At 43.9% G+C, this 16,034-nt stretch overlaps 1 protein-coding gene across 1 annotated transcript; it reads right to left on the reverse strand.

The window, feature by feature from the left end:
* Positions 1-15,015: 15,015 nt before the first annotated feature.
* Positions 15,016-15,807, reverse strand: TMEM81 (transmembrane protein 81). The gene has a single exon (XM_062594813.1). It carries the CDS (start codon positions 15,805-15,807, stop codon positions 15,016-15,018), a length of 792 nt encoding a protein of 263 aa, XP_062450797.1.
* Positions 15,808-16,034: the final 227 nt, after the last annotated feature.

Genomic DNA, 16,034 nt, shown 5'->3' on the forward strand with positions numbered 1-16,034 from the left:
GTTTCATAGCAATCTCAATCACAGCCATCTCTAAGGAATTATGGGACAGGAGTCATTTCCCCCGTAATATGAGCCAAATTTTGCAGCAACCAGCCCAAGGAGATAAAGCCACAAGAGAAACTGATCTCTGCTCCATCCTGAAGGAGACAGGTGACTATAGAGTTTAGATTGTGAAAACCTTTTTTATGACACTGGTGTTAACTTGCAATCCCAGCCTGTTGTTGATATCAACTGTGATGCTGTGAGGTACAATGTTCAATGTTACCCATATCCCATATGCTTTTGGGGTGTTTTTGTTACATTGTTTGCTTCTTTCCTTTCTGTTTGGGGAGGAGGGGTAAGAGAAAAGGTGATACTCTTCTAGCACATACCAATTCGGAGAGAAAGCTCCAGCTGATAAAAGAGGTTTCAACATTTTTAACTTCAGTAAGTAGAAAAAGAATCTTAAAGGAGGAAGAAAAGGGAATATTTCATAATTTAAGCAGGAATTAGAGACTCAAGAAAGCCATCACTGAGGCAACAAGGAAAACCCGGGCTCAGGCAAACCCATCGCCCTACTACAAACAGTTCGATCTAGCCAAAATACCAGCCTCAGCTTGGGAATGCAAGACTGAGATCCAACCAAGAAATTAGTCTGTTTTCAGGTGCAAGGCTCACATAGTTAATGTAAATGGGGGGGGGGACTGATACCCCAAAGACGTATGGGGATGTTGAGGTGTACCATTAACTAAAATGGTTAGGGAATAGTTATTGCATATTAAAATCTCTATGTCTCATAGTGAAACAATCAAATGACCAAAGTTAACCAGAAGATGATTTATGGTGCTTGCTAGCTAGTTCCCAGGCTCTTTCAGGGATACTTCCTTGCCTCTGCCTTCCTCCTACACAGCTGACAATACCACTGGCCTAGAAATCTCAATTTCATAGTTATCTAACAAAGAGCTATATTTGGAACTGTGCAAGGGGAAGGGATTGACATGCAGTTTCTATGCTAAATACCAATTCCTTGCCCTGGCCAGCTAGTTCAAGATGCTTCCTACAACTCTTTCCTGGCCACAGATACCCTATCCTGTGATAACTCTAAGGAGTCATGCCACTAAACTTGCAGACTCCAGTGCTCAGGTTTCACTGGTGCAGTCATTGCACATGTTAACAGCAACACAGACATGTTAACTACAGCAAGCAACCTGCAGATAGGAGTACGTGAGCTTGAACCACCACTTGTTTATGAGATGCATCTCATCACCAGTTTACTCCTAGATGTCAGACACAGTTCATGGACAGCTTGCTCTAGCTAATCATTTCAAAACTACTGTCTTGGATGTTAGTGAGCATTTAAGAGCTTAGATGCATAAATCCCTGGCCTCCCAGAGGAGCTATGCCCTATTGTACAGGGATATCTACAGTATCCCATTATAGTCTTGCAGCATCTGCCCTATGCTGGCAGCGAGAAGGTAAATGCACCAGTAGGTTTGCAGTATGTGATGCAAGGCCCCTGTATGACGATGAAGGTGGGCCCCTATGTGTTTAGCAAATAAAAGTCTTACTGAGTCAGAAGAGGAAAAATAAACTTCAGGAAAAAGTCTAGATATTTAGAGTATAACTGCAGGGAAAAGAAAGAGCACTTCATGGCTTCCCTTACAAACAATTCCTGGGATAAAGTGAAAAAAAGGTAGCAGCTCCCACTGATACAAGGCAGATTGAGGCAGGCAGCAAAGGGAGGGACCCGTCAGCCCCCCAGACCTTGTCCATAGCTACTTCCATGTTACTCTGCAGCTCCACCACAAATTACCCCCTCGGTCCCTCTAGCAAGTTGTAACACTTCTTTATGAATAATGTCTAAATATAAATTATATTTTTGTATGATTTAAGTTTTTGAAGATTTTAAGATATTTTTATTGATGTTTGGAAGCTTTTTTGGCAAAATATTTTATGTTGTTAACAATTCAGCATTTTTGTTATCTCGTCACCTCAGTCTTGCTGGGCCTTCAACCTTTCTACCGCAAAAGATAAGATAAAAGGAAAACTAGGAATTCAGTGTTATCTCAAAACATAGCAAATTAGGGCTTAGACAACAGTTACCTGATCAATATGCAGAACTAGCACTAGCCACGATAATAACATTTAGGAGGCATAATCTGTCTGGAGCTATGGAGCTTCAAAGCACTGCTGGATGACTCTTGCAGCAGCCCTGCAGAAGCACGGATCCTATCTGGCCGAGGAGGAGACAAAAGCAGAGGGATAAAATGATGTGCCTGAAAAGCCATCTGAACTGAGATGCAAAAGCTAGAATCAGCCCAGGTCGGATCCTGCTGAGTACTCTGCAGAGCGGGACCAGCAGATAACTCCCCGGTACTGAAAAGCCCGCTGCACTCCTCGGGAAGGGCCACTGCTCAGGAGGGAGCTGCTCTGGCGTGCTGCGCACACGCCCGGCTTTGCTGCAGTCACGTTTGTTATGGTTTCAAGCACAGACTCTACACGAGGCCACCTATGACAGCCCCACCGCGTGTCATCAGCCCCGTCCAGAAGCTGAATCGCCTGCTTTCCCAGGGAGCTCCCGCAAGAGAACAAAGTTAAATTTGAGTTTCTCCTGTGAGATTCAAGGACTGAGATTCAGCATCCATCTAGGTCTAACAACGCAGGCTATGCAACGTCTCTTACATAAACACGGCTCTCAACAGATGCTTCCAAATGTGTCTGGCAATACTAGTGGCTACATTCATTTCATTCAACTTTACAGTGTCGGAAAGCAAGACACTCTAAAACAACATGGTGAACACAGTACCTAAGCGCTGCAGTGCTACTGGGTTTTTAATAGCAGCAACTTGTAATCTAGGAAAGTTAATGCATTTTGCATACATTTCTTTGTTCAACTAGATCGCAGGCACATTTTATGTGAAGTGAGAAATTACATGAGTTGGATTTCAAATGTTCCAGTTAGCATTGCTCATTGCAAATGTTCTTGCAAGTGGGGTACTTCAAATATTCTAGTATGTAAAATACATGGACAACATTCTCTAAAACCTTCAAGTGACTTACAAGTAGATCCCCTTGAAAGTTAAATGGCTTCAATTTGAATTCAAGGTATTCCTCTTCTTTGAAAAGATAAAATGGTATGTTTGATATTCAGCAGCATCATCAATACATATTTTAAACCAAAACACTGCTTAGTTTTGCAGCATTTTAAGTATTATGCATGCACACAAAAAGATACACATGTTGACTCTATCTACAGCTCCAAACAACTACTTCACCATTCTCGGCCTCAGTTTCCCTTTCTGAAAACGCACAAGCTGGTTGTTATGTATTTACGTGTGCAGTTTGAAAGCATCAGTTTATTCACACTGTCGTCAAAGGTGCGACATGCCAAATATCAGAGTTCGTTTAAACTATCTCAGGCACCAGAGACAGTGCACCCACAGCAGTGCAGACCGCAGCAAGGCTGAGCAGCCCCCGCACGAGTCCCTGGACGAGGACAAGCCTGCCCTCATCCCTGTGCGTTCTCTGCCACCTGGTTGTAAGTGCCCAGCTTGGCTAAGTCGCGGCTCTGTTGACATAAATGAGTATCATCAAAAAGAAGTCTTGAAACAAGCATACGGGCAACAGGCAGTCTCTGCCCCACAGGCTTCCGGTAATTTGTTGGGGTGGTGGGGGGAGGATTCATTGATACTAAGGAGCTGCAGAGCAGAAAAGATAGGGGCACGCTATAAAATACTACAGGTAAGCACAAGGCAATATCGTGGGTGAAGGCTACAGTATGTCGGGGAAGGAGGAGGGCAGTAAAGATCTTCCACTTTGAACACTGGTATATGAGAAGGACCAAGTTCAGGCCAGAGGGTTACAGGCTAAATAACCCACTCCAGATCTGGCAGCTCTGTTTTAGCATGCAGACAGCTACATTAAGATGAAGCCTGCTTTGCCTTAGGCAGTCCATCTTTCTGTGTTATTTGCCAGGGGGTTAGATCACACCCACAGATTTACAGGATTTTCAGTAAGGCAGCCAAGGCAGCATCTGTAGCTATTTGAACTTTATTTGACTACATAAATCTATATGGAAAGCTCACGGCTCTATATGTACACACCTTTTGGCACACAGAGCGAGCCACTAACAGGGAGGAAAGGATATGGGAGAAGCAGATTGTGAAGCTGGTCAGAGCTTCCTAAAGTGCAGCAGAGGAGTTAAAAGGAAAGATGTTTAAACCGGGGTGGGGGGCACCCTTAGATTTCAAACATCTTAACAGAGTTTGTTGGATTTACACTATTGCACTAAGCTGCAAATCAATTTCCTGCCTTGTTAAGAAACCCCTAAATTTAATTGGTTTGAGTGTTTGCTTTAGGGATTAAGTTACAGGAACTGGAGTTAACACTAACGGTTTCTGCCCCAGCGTTGCACTGGTTCACTAAGGATAGTTATCCCAGGGTCCACCTCACTGCCTGCAGTAATACCAACCTCAAAAGGGTGCTGTAAGGAGTAAGCAACAAGGGTGAAGTGTTTTGAGACTCTCAAACAAGAGACCATACACTCTTACTCGTATTTAACACGACATCTTCCACCTTACACCACCGAACTTTCACACTGAACATTGTTTTTTCTAGTTTTAGGTCACCTGGGTTAAAGTCTGCAGTCAACTGCAGGGGTTTGAATCAGGAATATCTCAGATTTACACCAGGGCAGACTAAGTGCTCTGTCCTGAATAGGAGATGCTCTCACAGCTTTGCCCAACAAATCAACTGGATAATGCAGGCGTCACGTTGGGCTAATGCCTTGGGCAGAGCGGGGTCTCTAAATCCCCTCTGCACTAAACCTGCAAAGCTTTCCCTCACCCACATAAACCTTCTGCTGTGAATATTTTGCTCAAACTTTACTACACAGGAACAGGACAGGGCTTTTTTTCAATAATTTTGTTGTACACTATTTTTTTAAGAAAAGCAAACAGGAAACATTGTAAACATACTGTATTTACTGTAATTACAGTTATTTATTGGCTACAGTAGCACGCATTCATAAATAAAGATCCTGAGACTTTAGACAATTACTGGAGTCTGGAGTACTTCTGTCCAGCTTAAACCCAATTAGCGCCTGCTTGCTCAGGAGTCCTCCCAGCCCAGAACTACATTTTTCCTCCTGACTGCCAATTGCACATGTTAACATAATCTGAGAAAACTCAGATTGGAAATTTCATGCAGCTTATTAGCAGAAAGGGTAATTGATTGTTGGAACAGCTTGCCAAGAAGCTTCATCATCAAGCACAGGTTTTACATCAAGACTGGGAGTCTTTCAGAAAAGCTATCTGCTGGATCACCCACAAGCTATCGTGCTTGCAAAGGTTCGCTTATGTGGAAGAAAATCATTCCCTTCACTGAAAGAAGTATTGCCCCAAATCATCTGGCCTCTGTTATCAGATTAATTCACCACAGTCACACCTTCTGGCCTTAAAAAAGCTATTTAACTTCCTTCCACCTTCAGGAAGGATGTCAGGAGACCAACCAGAGTAACCATTCGAGGTAGAGCCCTTACGGGTCTCCACTGGAGTTAAACTGAAGCCAGATGCAACTGTAACGTGGAAAATGGACAGAGAAGCAAAAGGGGTTCAGCAGCACTGGGCCATGGTGAATGTCGTCCAAGCCCCTTCCCACAGCCCACCCCAGATGCATTCCCTTGTATGCAGCCTGTAAAACATACTATACTTGGCCAATTCTATTTACTAAAACTCTATAAATCAGCTCACAAGTAAAAATGCATTTTATAGTACCACATCACATCACTAAGCCTCATCTCAACAAAAGCAAAAGGGTCACTTTCTGCTAAAATACCATGAAATCCCCCAAATACTCTTTTAGAATTTGGATTGTTAAATTCCAGCTCTGAGCTGTCCCACGGGGATTTCAAGGACCGTGCTGCGGCGGGTCGCTGTCGCCGTCCTCCTGGCGCAGAGCAGCCCCAAGCAGAGCCGCGCGGGAGACCCACTCCGACCCAGGCAGGTATCTGGTTGCCACTCGAGCACTCCCCACGTCCGGGCCTCCAGGTGCTATCCCAGCGTTGGCTGCAAAGCAGACCGGGGAAAGGGAAACGGGCCCCGAGAGAGCAGGCCCAGGCATGCTGGAGCCCCCTCGCAGGCCACGGCCCCTCTGCCCCTCTTTGTGCCGGGCTGTGGGCTCAGCCACAGCTCACCACCGCCGTTAATTAGCTCTGGGATTTACACAGCGACGGGGCTTTGCAAAGGCAAGAGAAGCATCATTACAGGAACCAGCAGGGATCAGCCGGGACTCAGATGAATTACTCCCCCGCGCACCCCCTGCTAGGGCACTTCTGCTTCCTCAAGAACCATCATTAGGTGCCAGTGCACATGATGCAATTTAAGCAGACAAACGTATTGCTTCCGACAAACAGGCGGGTCCTACTAGGAACACACATGCGGCCCCGCGCAGCAAGCACGCCGGGAAGCCACGGGTGCTGCGGAACGATGATTCGCATTTCACAGGCGGGCTGCAAGGCATCGCTCACCCGCACCCATCCTGGCTTTTCCAAGGGAGAGGGCCAGGACAAGCTGAACATCGTAAGTCCGCACGAGCTCAGCTGCATTTAAGAACTAACAACGGTTTATCTGGGATTCTCTGTGTATTTCAAGCAAAGGCTTCCTACACAAATTTCAGGTATTAAGGCTGAAACTGTGAGTACTAATTGTGGTATTTCAGCATCCTAACATGTATTTTCCTACACAGATACCAAGAGGAAATAATTAGCTAGCTTTCTGCGAAACTTAAAACATTTCAGAATAAGGTTCAAATTAATATGAGTTTGGGGCTTTTCTTAGAGGAGGAGGGTGTCTGAACTGGTTTACTGTTCCTTTGTTTAAAGTCACAAAAAAAAAGACAGTTCAAGCAAATCCCTTAAAAGCAGCATCAAAACAAAACATTTCAAGAATTAAAACAATTCTACTCCATGGCTAATGCTTTGTGCTCCAGCTGAAAAAACATCCTCCTCATTGTCTCCATAGTCATTTTAAAGTATTTCTTGTTTTTAGGTTTCACGTTGTCCAGTCCGACAGTGTTTGCTGCCCACACAACAACGCCTGCTGCTTGCCGGCTCCCCAGCCAGGACCCGAGCACAGAGATTTCACCAAGCACTTTCTATACAACTGTCACTTCATTTGCAAATACCAAATGGGCAAGCAAAGGATTTACACTGATCCAGTGCCCTTGTCACAAAACAGACGTAAAGAGACAAAATAAATCAGACCTTCCTTGGAACTCAAAAGCTATCAAGTAGAAACAGGCTGTTTGCACAAAGAGCAAACAGGTTTAGACAAACTGGCCTGGGGACTGGTCCTGGGGTTAATGAACGATCCCTCTCCCTCAGAAAGATAAACATGGGCAGGTTTTTTAAACCTAAGAAACAGAGAAAGGAGCAGATGCTCATTTGAATGAGCTCAGAAGCTGGGACAAACTGAGAGAGAGATCTCAAACCGGGCTTGTAACACCCGCAGAGCCAGCTTCATTCCTGGGAAACGCACAACGAAAGCTTCGGGAAAGGGGAACAGCTTGGGAATGATCTTTCTTCTCTTCTTTTGGGCCCAAATCAAGGTACAAGTAAATTACCTCTGTGAGTAAATCTTTAAAGTCACGTATGTAAAAGACGTTTCTTCACACTTTGAAAGTGCCCTGGGTTTTCCTCGTTTCATATCAAAAGATGAGAATGGACTTGGCTGATGCAAGTGGTTGTTCAGAAAAGCAATACAACCTCAGCTTTTCATAAAACTCCTACTCAAAAAATAAGCAGTTGATCTTGTTAATTCTGTGGACAACAAAGGGCAAAGCAAAGCAATGTTCACAGCATCAGGGACCGTGGAGTGACAGCACCTTTACCACTCTGCACAAATCTTTGCTACTGTTGTTTTTGTTTTCCCCTTCTGCTATTTACTTCTGTCCTATCATTTTGAGGGGTTTCTACATACCAGGAAAGCTAGATTTTCAAAAACATTCAGAATGTAATATTTAAAAACTTGAACAATTGTATTTTACTGCCTAAAATGAATTTGGCCCTTATTGGCATTCAGTTGCTGTTCAATAGTGTTGATTTATTAACCCTCACTGAAGCCAAAGTCAAAATTCTCGCTAAAGAAGAAACCTCAAACCAGACAAAGCACAGCAAGGAGTTGTTCTGTTTACTGCTAAATAGCTCTGGTCTAAAGGCTCTAATCAAACTAAGTCATAGGAACAAATCAACAACTATCTGAACTAAGCACAAAAAAAGCTCAGAACAGCCTACATTTGATTCAGCACATTCTAATTTAGAGTTAATTAAAACATTCTTGCTTAGGATTAGTTCTACAATAGCAAATCTGTTTTTCTATACTTGATGGCCTAAGATGACACAATGACACATGACCTGAAATAATACTCAGCATCGTTGCTTTGCACACGTGTTTGCAGGCCTAAGCTGGCATCACTAGAGATAGACAACAAATGCACATATTCATGCAGTATTTTGCGGTAGAAGTCACTGCCAAAAAGCTGCAATTTCCTGGGGGAAATGCAGGGTAGAAGAAAGGCAAAACATCAATAGCTGCTTAATGCATCTGTGCTGAGACTTGCCCTGGGCTTAAATCAGCCTTACTGCAAGCAGGGGGTAGCCTGGATAGCTGTGCCCTGCATCCACGCAGCCTCAGGCCCTCCCTGCTGGACTCCCTTTGGCAGAGAAAAGGGGCGAGAGGAAAGGGGAGACTGCCCTCTGAATTCCTCTGTTTTTCAAATGAATCGCTCTTCGGACTTGGAAGGAAATACTCATTGGCAAGGCACTGCCCTCAGAACAGTGTGGAGCAGGTCCAACACTGTCCTGGGGAAGTGGAGTGCATTACATAGTCTGTAGTTAGGCATTCATGTGCATTTCTTAGCCATAAAGCAGTGTATTTCACACTTTACCTCCTAAAAATCTCTATGGGAGACATGTAAATGCAAATATCTGGCTTGCGATCAGCCTCCAAAGCAGTCTGAGCACTACCAATGAGGACTTGATTGCTGGTGCATTCGCCAGCACAGATGCTGCTTTCACTGTCTATTATTTTGTAAAATGCCTTGAAATACGAGACTAGGAAAGGTGCTTCATAAAAGCAAAGGTCATTGAAGAAAGTTACCCCATTTCTAGTTACTTCCTCTGTCCTGAGTGGGGCTTAGGAATGTCTGCAGTAATCCAGATACTAAACAAATGGGCCAAAGGGAGAAGAAAAGCAGCATGTGAGAAGAAGGAAGGGTGCTGGGGAAAGCAGGGAACAAGAACACAACAGAGAGCTGCATTGTTCAAAGTATTTCAGCAAACCACTGAACTGCTTCAAGAAACTGCAGGTAAATGAACAGATCAATGTGCAGAGGAAGGAAAAGTCAGGCAGCCACATCTTGTTGCAAAAGAAGCATACGAGGTTTGTTTTCCTCTTTTTTGCTATTCAAATTCCAGCACTTAAGGCAATCTAGTTATTCAATTTAGATAAGCTTCAGTAGCTAACAGCAGTCTAAACAGCTGCCCATGCTCTTCCATTCTGTTATTACCTCTTTCTTTCAAAGTGATAATGCCATTAGCAAATTGACTTCCTCCCTCCTGCAATCTGTCTGGCTTTAGTATGTACAGTACTAATGGCTTCCTGATACTTAGGGTCATCTGCAGGCAGCAGCAGTTTGTACCAGTAAATATCCCCAGCTGGGAGTCTGCAGCAAGCAGGGCTCGCGTACAGTCGCCCCGAGATCCAATCCTGCAGCAACAATTGGAGGCAACAATTTAGGCACCATAAAACCAACTCAGAGCAGAAAAAGACATGTTTTTCCACAGATTGGCTGCTTAGGTTGGGGTGAACAGTTACGACAGCCAAGGAAAAACACAAATTACAGGAAAAGACAGAAAGAAATGTAGAGGTGGAGAGAGAACGCTGTTTCAGGGGATCCTTGCTTCAGCTGCTTTCACTGACCTCCCTGTGCAGCTCCTACCTCCCCTGTTCCCCTTCTGTAACTTTTCCACAGTTCAGACTGCTTCCCCCTTCCTTCCTCCTCCCACTGGCCTGCTGAAATAAACGCTAGAAAGCATGTTTTAGGCTGTTATAAAACATGAGCACAGACAAGGCAAGTGCCACTTCAAACAGGAGCTAGGTGAATAAAAGACCTGTTTTCATCTTTTCTGATAGCAGGAACCATACTCTACAACACTGTCATCCCACCTTAAAATAAACATTAAAAAATATATTAACCCTTCCCACTCCAGGCATCTGTCTCCCCCCTGGCAAAAAGGGAAGGATACGATTGTTTGTAAAGGAACTGGAAATTCAGTTTGTTGATTTTAACCATTAGCTCCCAAACCAAGCATATGTCTGCTCCCACTACTGGGGAAGCACAGAGGGAATGCTGCATCCTGGCCCAGACAGGGCAGGAGGAGGTCACATTCCACCCAGGAAAGCAGACAGGAGAGCAGGCAGCAAGTACGCCTGCTGACAACATCTTCTTTTCTCCTGTGGTACCTCGAAGTTACAAAGTTCAGTTGCCCATTTCTTCATATTCAGTAGGCAAAAAGAGCCCTGTATATCAGGTGTGTGGACAGTGCCTACTTCAGTCTTCATTGAATATTGCATTCTTGCCTATGTATAGTAAAAAGGGTACATGCCCTTTGCATATTCTGGGATGCATGCTAGAAGCACCAGCCACAAAGCAGCTCTTTGACAGAAGAGATGTGGACTGGATAAACGCAGTCCGGCACACGGCAGGCTCCCTGAGAAGCCTGAAGTCCAGGCTGCCTGTCAAAGGCTGCGGGAAGAGGAGAATTCCTTGGGGGTGGTAAGAGTTTCTAGGGGGAGATGATGAGATGGAACAAAACGAAACAAACAAACAACAACAAAAAAAAGCCAGATCTCACACGCAGAGTTAACTCGAACTCCAAGCAAAAGGCTACATCAACATGTTCCACCCTGCTTTAAAAAGGCTTGCAAAATTTTTACTTCAGTTGATTAGGAATAAGTTTTAAAATAAAGTAAGCCAGTTAACCTAAAGCAGGTATCAAAAGGGCAATTTAACAGTAAACCAGTGCAAAACACATGCAGTTTACTGTAATGATTTTTTCATAGAAATCTCATAAGCACCTTAGAAATACAGATATGATCTCATCTCTGCAGCAGAATGAGGAAGTTATTAAAAGCCCTACCTACATCAACCTCTTTCTTAAATTAGGGAGAGGTTTCTGAGCCTCCCAGCAATTAATTCTCACAGTTATTCTGGAGTAGTCAGCAGCTTTGGGGATGGGGGAGCTCTTTCACAAGGAGAGGGAATTCTGCATTGAAAAAAAAAAAAGGTGAGATTAGAAAGCATGAATGGACTATTTCGTAACGCATTTCTATTTTAACCAGGTCAATGGAAAAGATATTTCCCATGCCAGTTCACAGGAGGTTTTAGAAATTCTCCAAAGCACAGAGGAGCAGATCACACCGGAGGTGCACAAACCTTCCCAGACATTTGATGCTGCAACCCAGTCTCAGTCCAGAGGGGAGGATGCGCAATGCCCCAAGGAGGAAAACTGCACCCCCTCAGATTTTAATCTCTGCCTAGATGCATAGGTACAACTCATTGCTTTAGATAAAGAAATGTCTCCTAAAACATCTCCTAATTTAAAATACAGTGGCTATACTGAAACTCACTTGAGCTACACTGTAATACAGATGAAGTACAGTAGGAAAAGCAATGTCTCTTGCGTTGATTTTCCAGATGTTTACCATCTCGAATGGATCCTGTTACACTTCCTAATACCATGCTGGTTTTACACATAGTACATGCTTACTGACGGGCTACTGATGGACAGGTTCGAGCACAGCAAGCAAAGTGCAGGATCAACCAACATCTCCCCAAGCTGGACTTCTACTCTGCTGCACTTACCAACCTTAAATCAGCCAGCTTTAGCTTTCACCTAGCTACTGGTTAGCAGGTTTGGTCACTCATTTAGTAAAAGAATATGATCTTTAGTATACAGAAGAGCAGATCCAGCCCCTCTCTCAGGGCTGTGGCAGAATAAATCTGTTTCTGTTGGTTTCTCCATAGGTCTGTCTTTAATTATTTGCTGCCACAGGATTGCAACAGTGATAATGAATCTAGTTACCCACTTCAGGACCCCAGCACCACAGTAAAAAGACAAAAAGTTGAACTACAAGGTATTCCATCTTTTTTTTTGCTTCCACATCTGCTGAAAATCATTTTCAGTCACCTCAGCCTTGCACCAAGTTAGATCTGCTATGCCTGGATTGAGTGTTCCCTGCTCTCATTATATTTCTCCCTTTCAGGCATTAGCCCTCATTCATCGAGATGATCTAAGCTCCATCAGCTGCTATTCCATCCCTGCAGCTCTCTCCAGTGTCTCTGAGAGCTTGGTGAGCCCATACCTCAGTCTGTTCACAGCAGTGTGCGAACAGCTGAAGGCAAGAGAGAAATCCTGCCATTGCATATGCTTGGAGAATGCTTAGAGAGATGATTCATACTTAGCCAGAGGGGGTTAGCCCAGCTAACAGCTTGCGGATGTTTGTTTTTAGGCAGAAGGTGGAAGCAGTAAAGGCAAAGAAGAAAAACAGGCATTTCTGCTCCATCCTGAGTGGGACAGCAGACTTGGCTTTACTGATACCAGTGCTCAGCCAGATGAGAATTCAGAGCAGTAAATCAGAATCAGCTTCCTGGTCACCAACACACATCACTGCTGACGCAGAACAGGTTAGAATTCCTTATCGTGCATGTCACTACAGGAGCTACAAGAGCTTGCTGCAGGAAAAGGCTGCTATAGAGTGTCTAAGGGACCAGGCTAGAGTGTCAGGAAAACCAAAGCAATAAAATGAAAGCCCAGAGGGCATAGTAGGAGATAATGGGAACAGATGGTGGCTGCCACGTGGAAGGAGCAAGCAGTCCTCGAAGGAGCAACACAACAACTGGCTACTAAAAGACAGGGTCTTGCAAATCACAGAAAGCAATGGGATGACCACAGATGAGGATGCCCTTAGTGAGTTAAAGAGTGGGAGATACTGGAGTAAGGCTCAAAGAAATCAGCATATGCTTCCAGCCAAGGAACAGAAACAGAGAAAAGAGTTTAAGATGCAGAGCCAGAGGGAGCAGATGAGTGAAGGGAAAGTCAGCACTGAGTGTAGAAGAAAATTCAGTATTGTTGAGCTGAGCCAGAAGAAATTGATGAAGAACAGAAGCAAAAAAATTTTGGACAACCAGATCATCATCCAGGAGCTTCTGACCCATGGGACCAGCTCACGGAATGGAAGAATATACAGTCCCTTGCTGTCTGTCACAACAAGCGTAGCAACCCACGGACTGCTCCCTGAGGAGCTAGCGGGCTCAGGAAGGAAGAGTCCATCTTTCCAAAGACTCCCACCCACGCTACTCAGGGTATCTTCAGTTCTACGTAAACACAGCTGGACCATCAGAAAACATGCACAGAAGAGGCATCTTCCTCTGCCACTGCAGAGTGGTCCCCCTCAAGTTCACAAACTTCTGCCACTTACTTGTGCCCATTAAAGTTTCCCTGCAGAAACAGGAGATTCACTAGAACTACAATAGGGAATTCAGGCCTGACAGCAGGCTTATTTCTCCACTCAAAAGTAGTTAGAGAACCCCAGGGCCACAGACTATTGTCCTAAATGCTTGTTATGCGCTTAACTGTACATTAAGATTTGGCTCACTACACTTCAATCTGTTCTTTAAAAGGTGCCCAACAGATAAGGTATTTACTTGTATACTTATTTCTTTCTACATTAAAGCATTATACTTGTTCTGATTTTTTTTAAAAGTATGTGTAGTATGCTTCAATCATAAATATTAGAGCTGTATCATTATTTTCCCCAGAACTGGATGTGCTATACATTCTTGTACTTCATTTCATGGAGAAAAAGAAATAAAAAGAACAGAAAAAGAAATAAAAAGAACAGAAAAAGAAATAAAAAGGAAGATACTTAGTAAATATAGTTGTTTACTGTAAAATAGAGACAGAAACTAGAGAGAACACACCTAATAGGTCCCTCTGTGAATTTGGCTACCAAGGACAGCTGCACTCCCTGAGTTGCTGCATGTTTTATACTTATTAACATTAGAAGAAATGAAAAATCCATAGACTAAATGAACTCGTTCCCTTCCTTCCCCTCTAAGATTTTACGGAACAGCTCAGTTCTGAGTTGCCATAAAAGCATCCAGGCATATTCCTAAGCAGTGGTGCTTGAAGATTTGCTTGTGCTATGCATCCTGCTTCACTATTCTAAACTACACAGAGTTTACCTTACAGTTACCTTACATTTATCCAGGCTCCAGTAGAGAACTTTAAACATCTATAGAGAAAGCAGGCAGTGGTGTTCCACCCATGGTCCTCACATTCCCAACTGCTGAGACTGGACCACTTGGATTTGATAGACAGGACAGAAGGCAGGCAGGAAACCTGGTGTCTACGCCCAGCTTGAAGAAGCCCTCACTTCTCTGCATGTCTTGCTGGACAAACATCACCTACTGAAATGGGTAATCTGCGTCAACTCACATCACCACAGAGGCCTGCACAAGGCAGAAGAAATTTGAAAAAAAAATATAACAAAAACCCAAAATAGGATCCCAAAGTATTAGCATTAAAAAAAGAGAGAGAGAGAGAGAATAAAGACCAGTTAGAGCAGTACAATAAAACAGTGGCAAGCAGTGGGCAATTTTCTGTGGCTGCCAGTGTCCCCTAACTCCTGTCTGGATCACTACAGGAGTACCAACACATTAACCATCCTTTCGCACAGTGTAGAGGTTGACTGCCTTGCCCTGTCTGGAAGTATTATCAACACTACACCACTAGGACTCAAGCTCTGGCTCCACAATCCAGTGCTAACTCACCAATTTTATTTCACCTGTTACCACACTTGTGAAGCTTAATAAAGCATGTCAGCCAGAAAAAATACCATGAAATACCGCATGAATATTGTTATTCATATGTTACAGTAAACAAGACAGGGCCAAGAAATTGCATTAAAACTGAATTCATTTCTCTGTAGCATTGCTTCTCCAAATCTTCCGCAAAAAGTAGAGAGCTATGCTCACCAAGACACCACCTATCACCCCACTTCCAACTCCTATCATGGGCTCCTTCAATAATTTACTCTTCCAAGAGCTCTGCTGCTGTCGTATTTCTATGTGGGTGATGTTTTGTTTGTTTCCTTCCTCTTCATTTTCCGCTATTTTCTGCTCCAAAGTCAAGGATTTTTGAAAGTTCAGATCCACTAAGTCACTTCGGATCACTCTGACCCCAAAGTAGATCCTCTTGATGACTTTGAACGTCTTCGTCAGCTGCACATCACATCGGTAAGTCCCTGCATCACTCTCTCTGGTAGGGGAAAGTCTGATGACAGAGTCAGCATTTTTGAACGGTTTGAACAGTACATCATTTGTCGTGATGAGGCCTCGGGCAAGCCTCCACGTGTAAATATAGGCTTGGCTATCAATGCCAGTCGCATCTGAGCTCAGGCAGCTGATCTCAAATGGTTTGCCCACAGGGACTGTGAAGTGGAGTAAGCCACAAATCCAGCTGGTCAGGCAGTCCGACCTGCGTAAGGAACAATTCCTCCTCTCTCCGCCGGGAGTGATCTCACACATCTCCTCCACTTTGAAGCCCAGCCCACAGGTCACACTGCAGGATGTGGTGTTGACCAAGACTTTAGCTACAACTGACTTTAGCTCTGCTGGGATAGTAACGTTTTTATAGGAAGCTATCAAAGGCAGATAGAAAGCACGGGCTAATATCCCAAGGATGAGGCTGTTTTCTAAGGTCGTCATATCAAGGTTGTCAATTAGATATCCTACCTTCGAAAGCCATACAAATTCAGCAGTCAAACAAATACAGATCATTCTTTGCAAACATTCAAACTAAATTTTTCTGAAATTTCACCAGCATCATCTTCACGACCTAATGCTTCCATTAGGAAAAATCCTCCAACATGATAGGCTGGAAGTATAACACTGCTAAAGAAAATGCAACATATTACTATGTCAGTCAGCATGTA

The sequence above is a fragment of the Rhea pennata genome, chromosome 25 (assembly GCF_028389875.1).
Source record: "Rhea pennata isolate bPtePen1 chromosome 25, bPtePen1.pri, whole genome shotgun sequence".
In the NCBI taxonomy this organism is placed as follows: domain Eukaryota; kingdom Metazoa; phylum Chordata; class Aves; order Rheiformes; family Rheidae; genus Rhea; species Rhea pennata.

What these genes read in the sequence shown, in the direction of transcription:
- TMEM81 (XM_062594813.1), bottom strand. Translation starts at nt 15,807, where the DNA reads ATGACGACCTTAGAAAACAGCCTCATCCTTGGGATATTAGCCCGTGCT.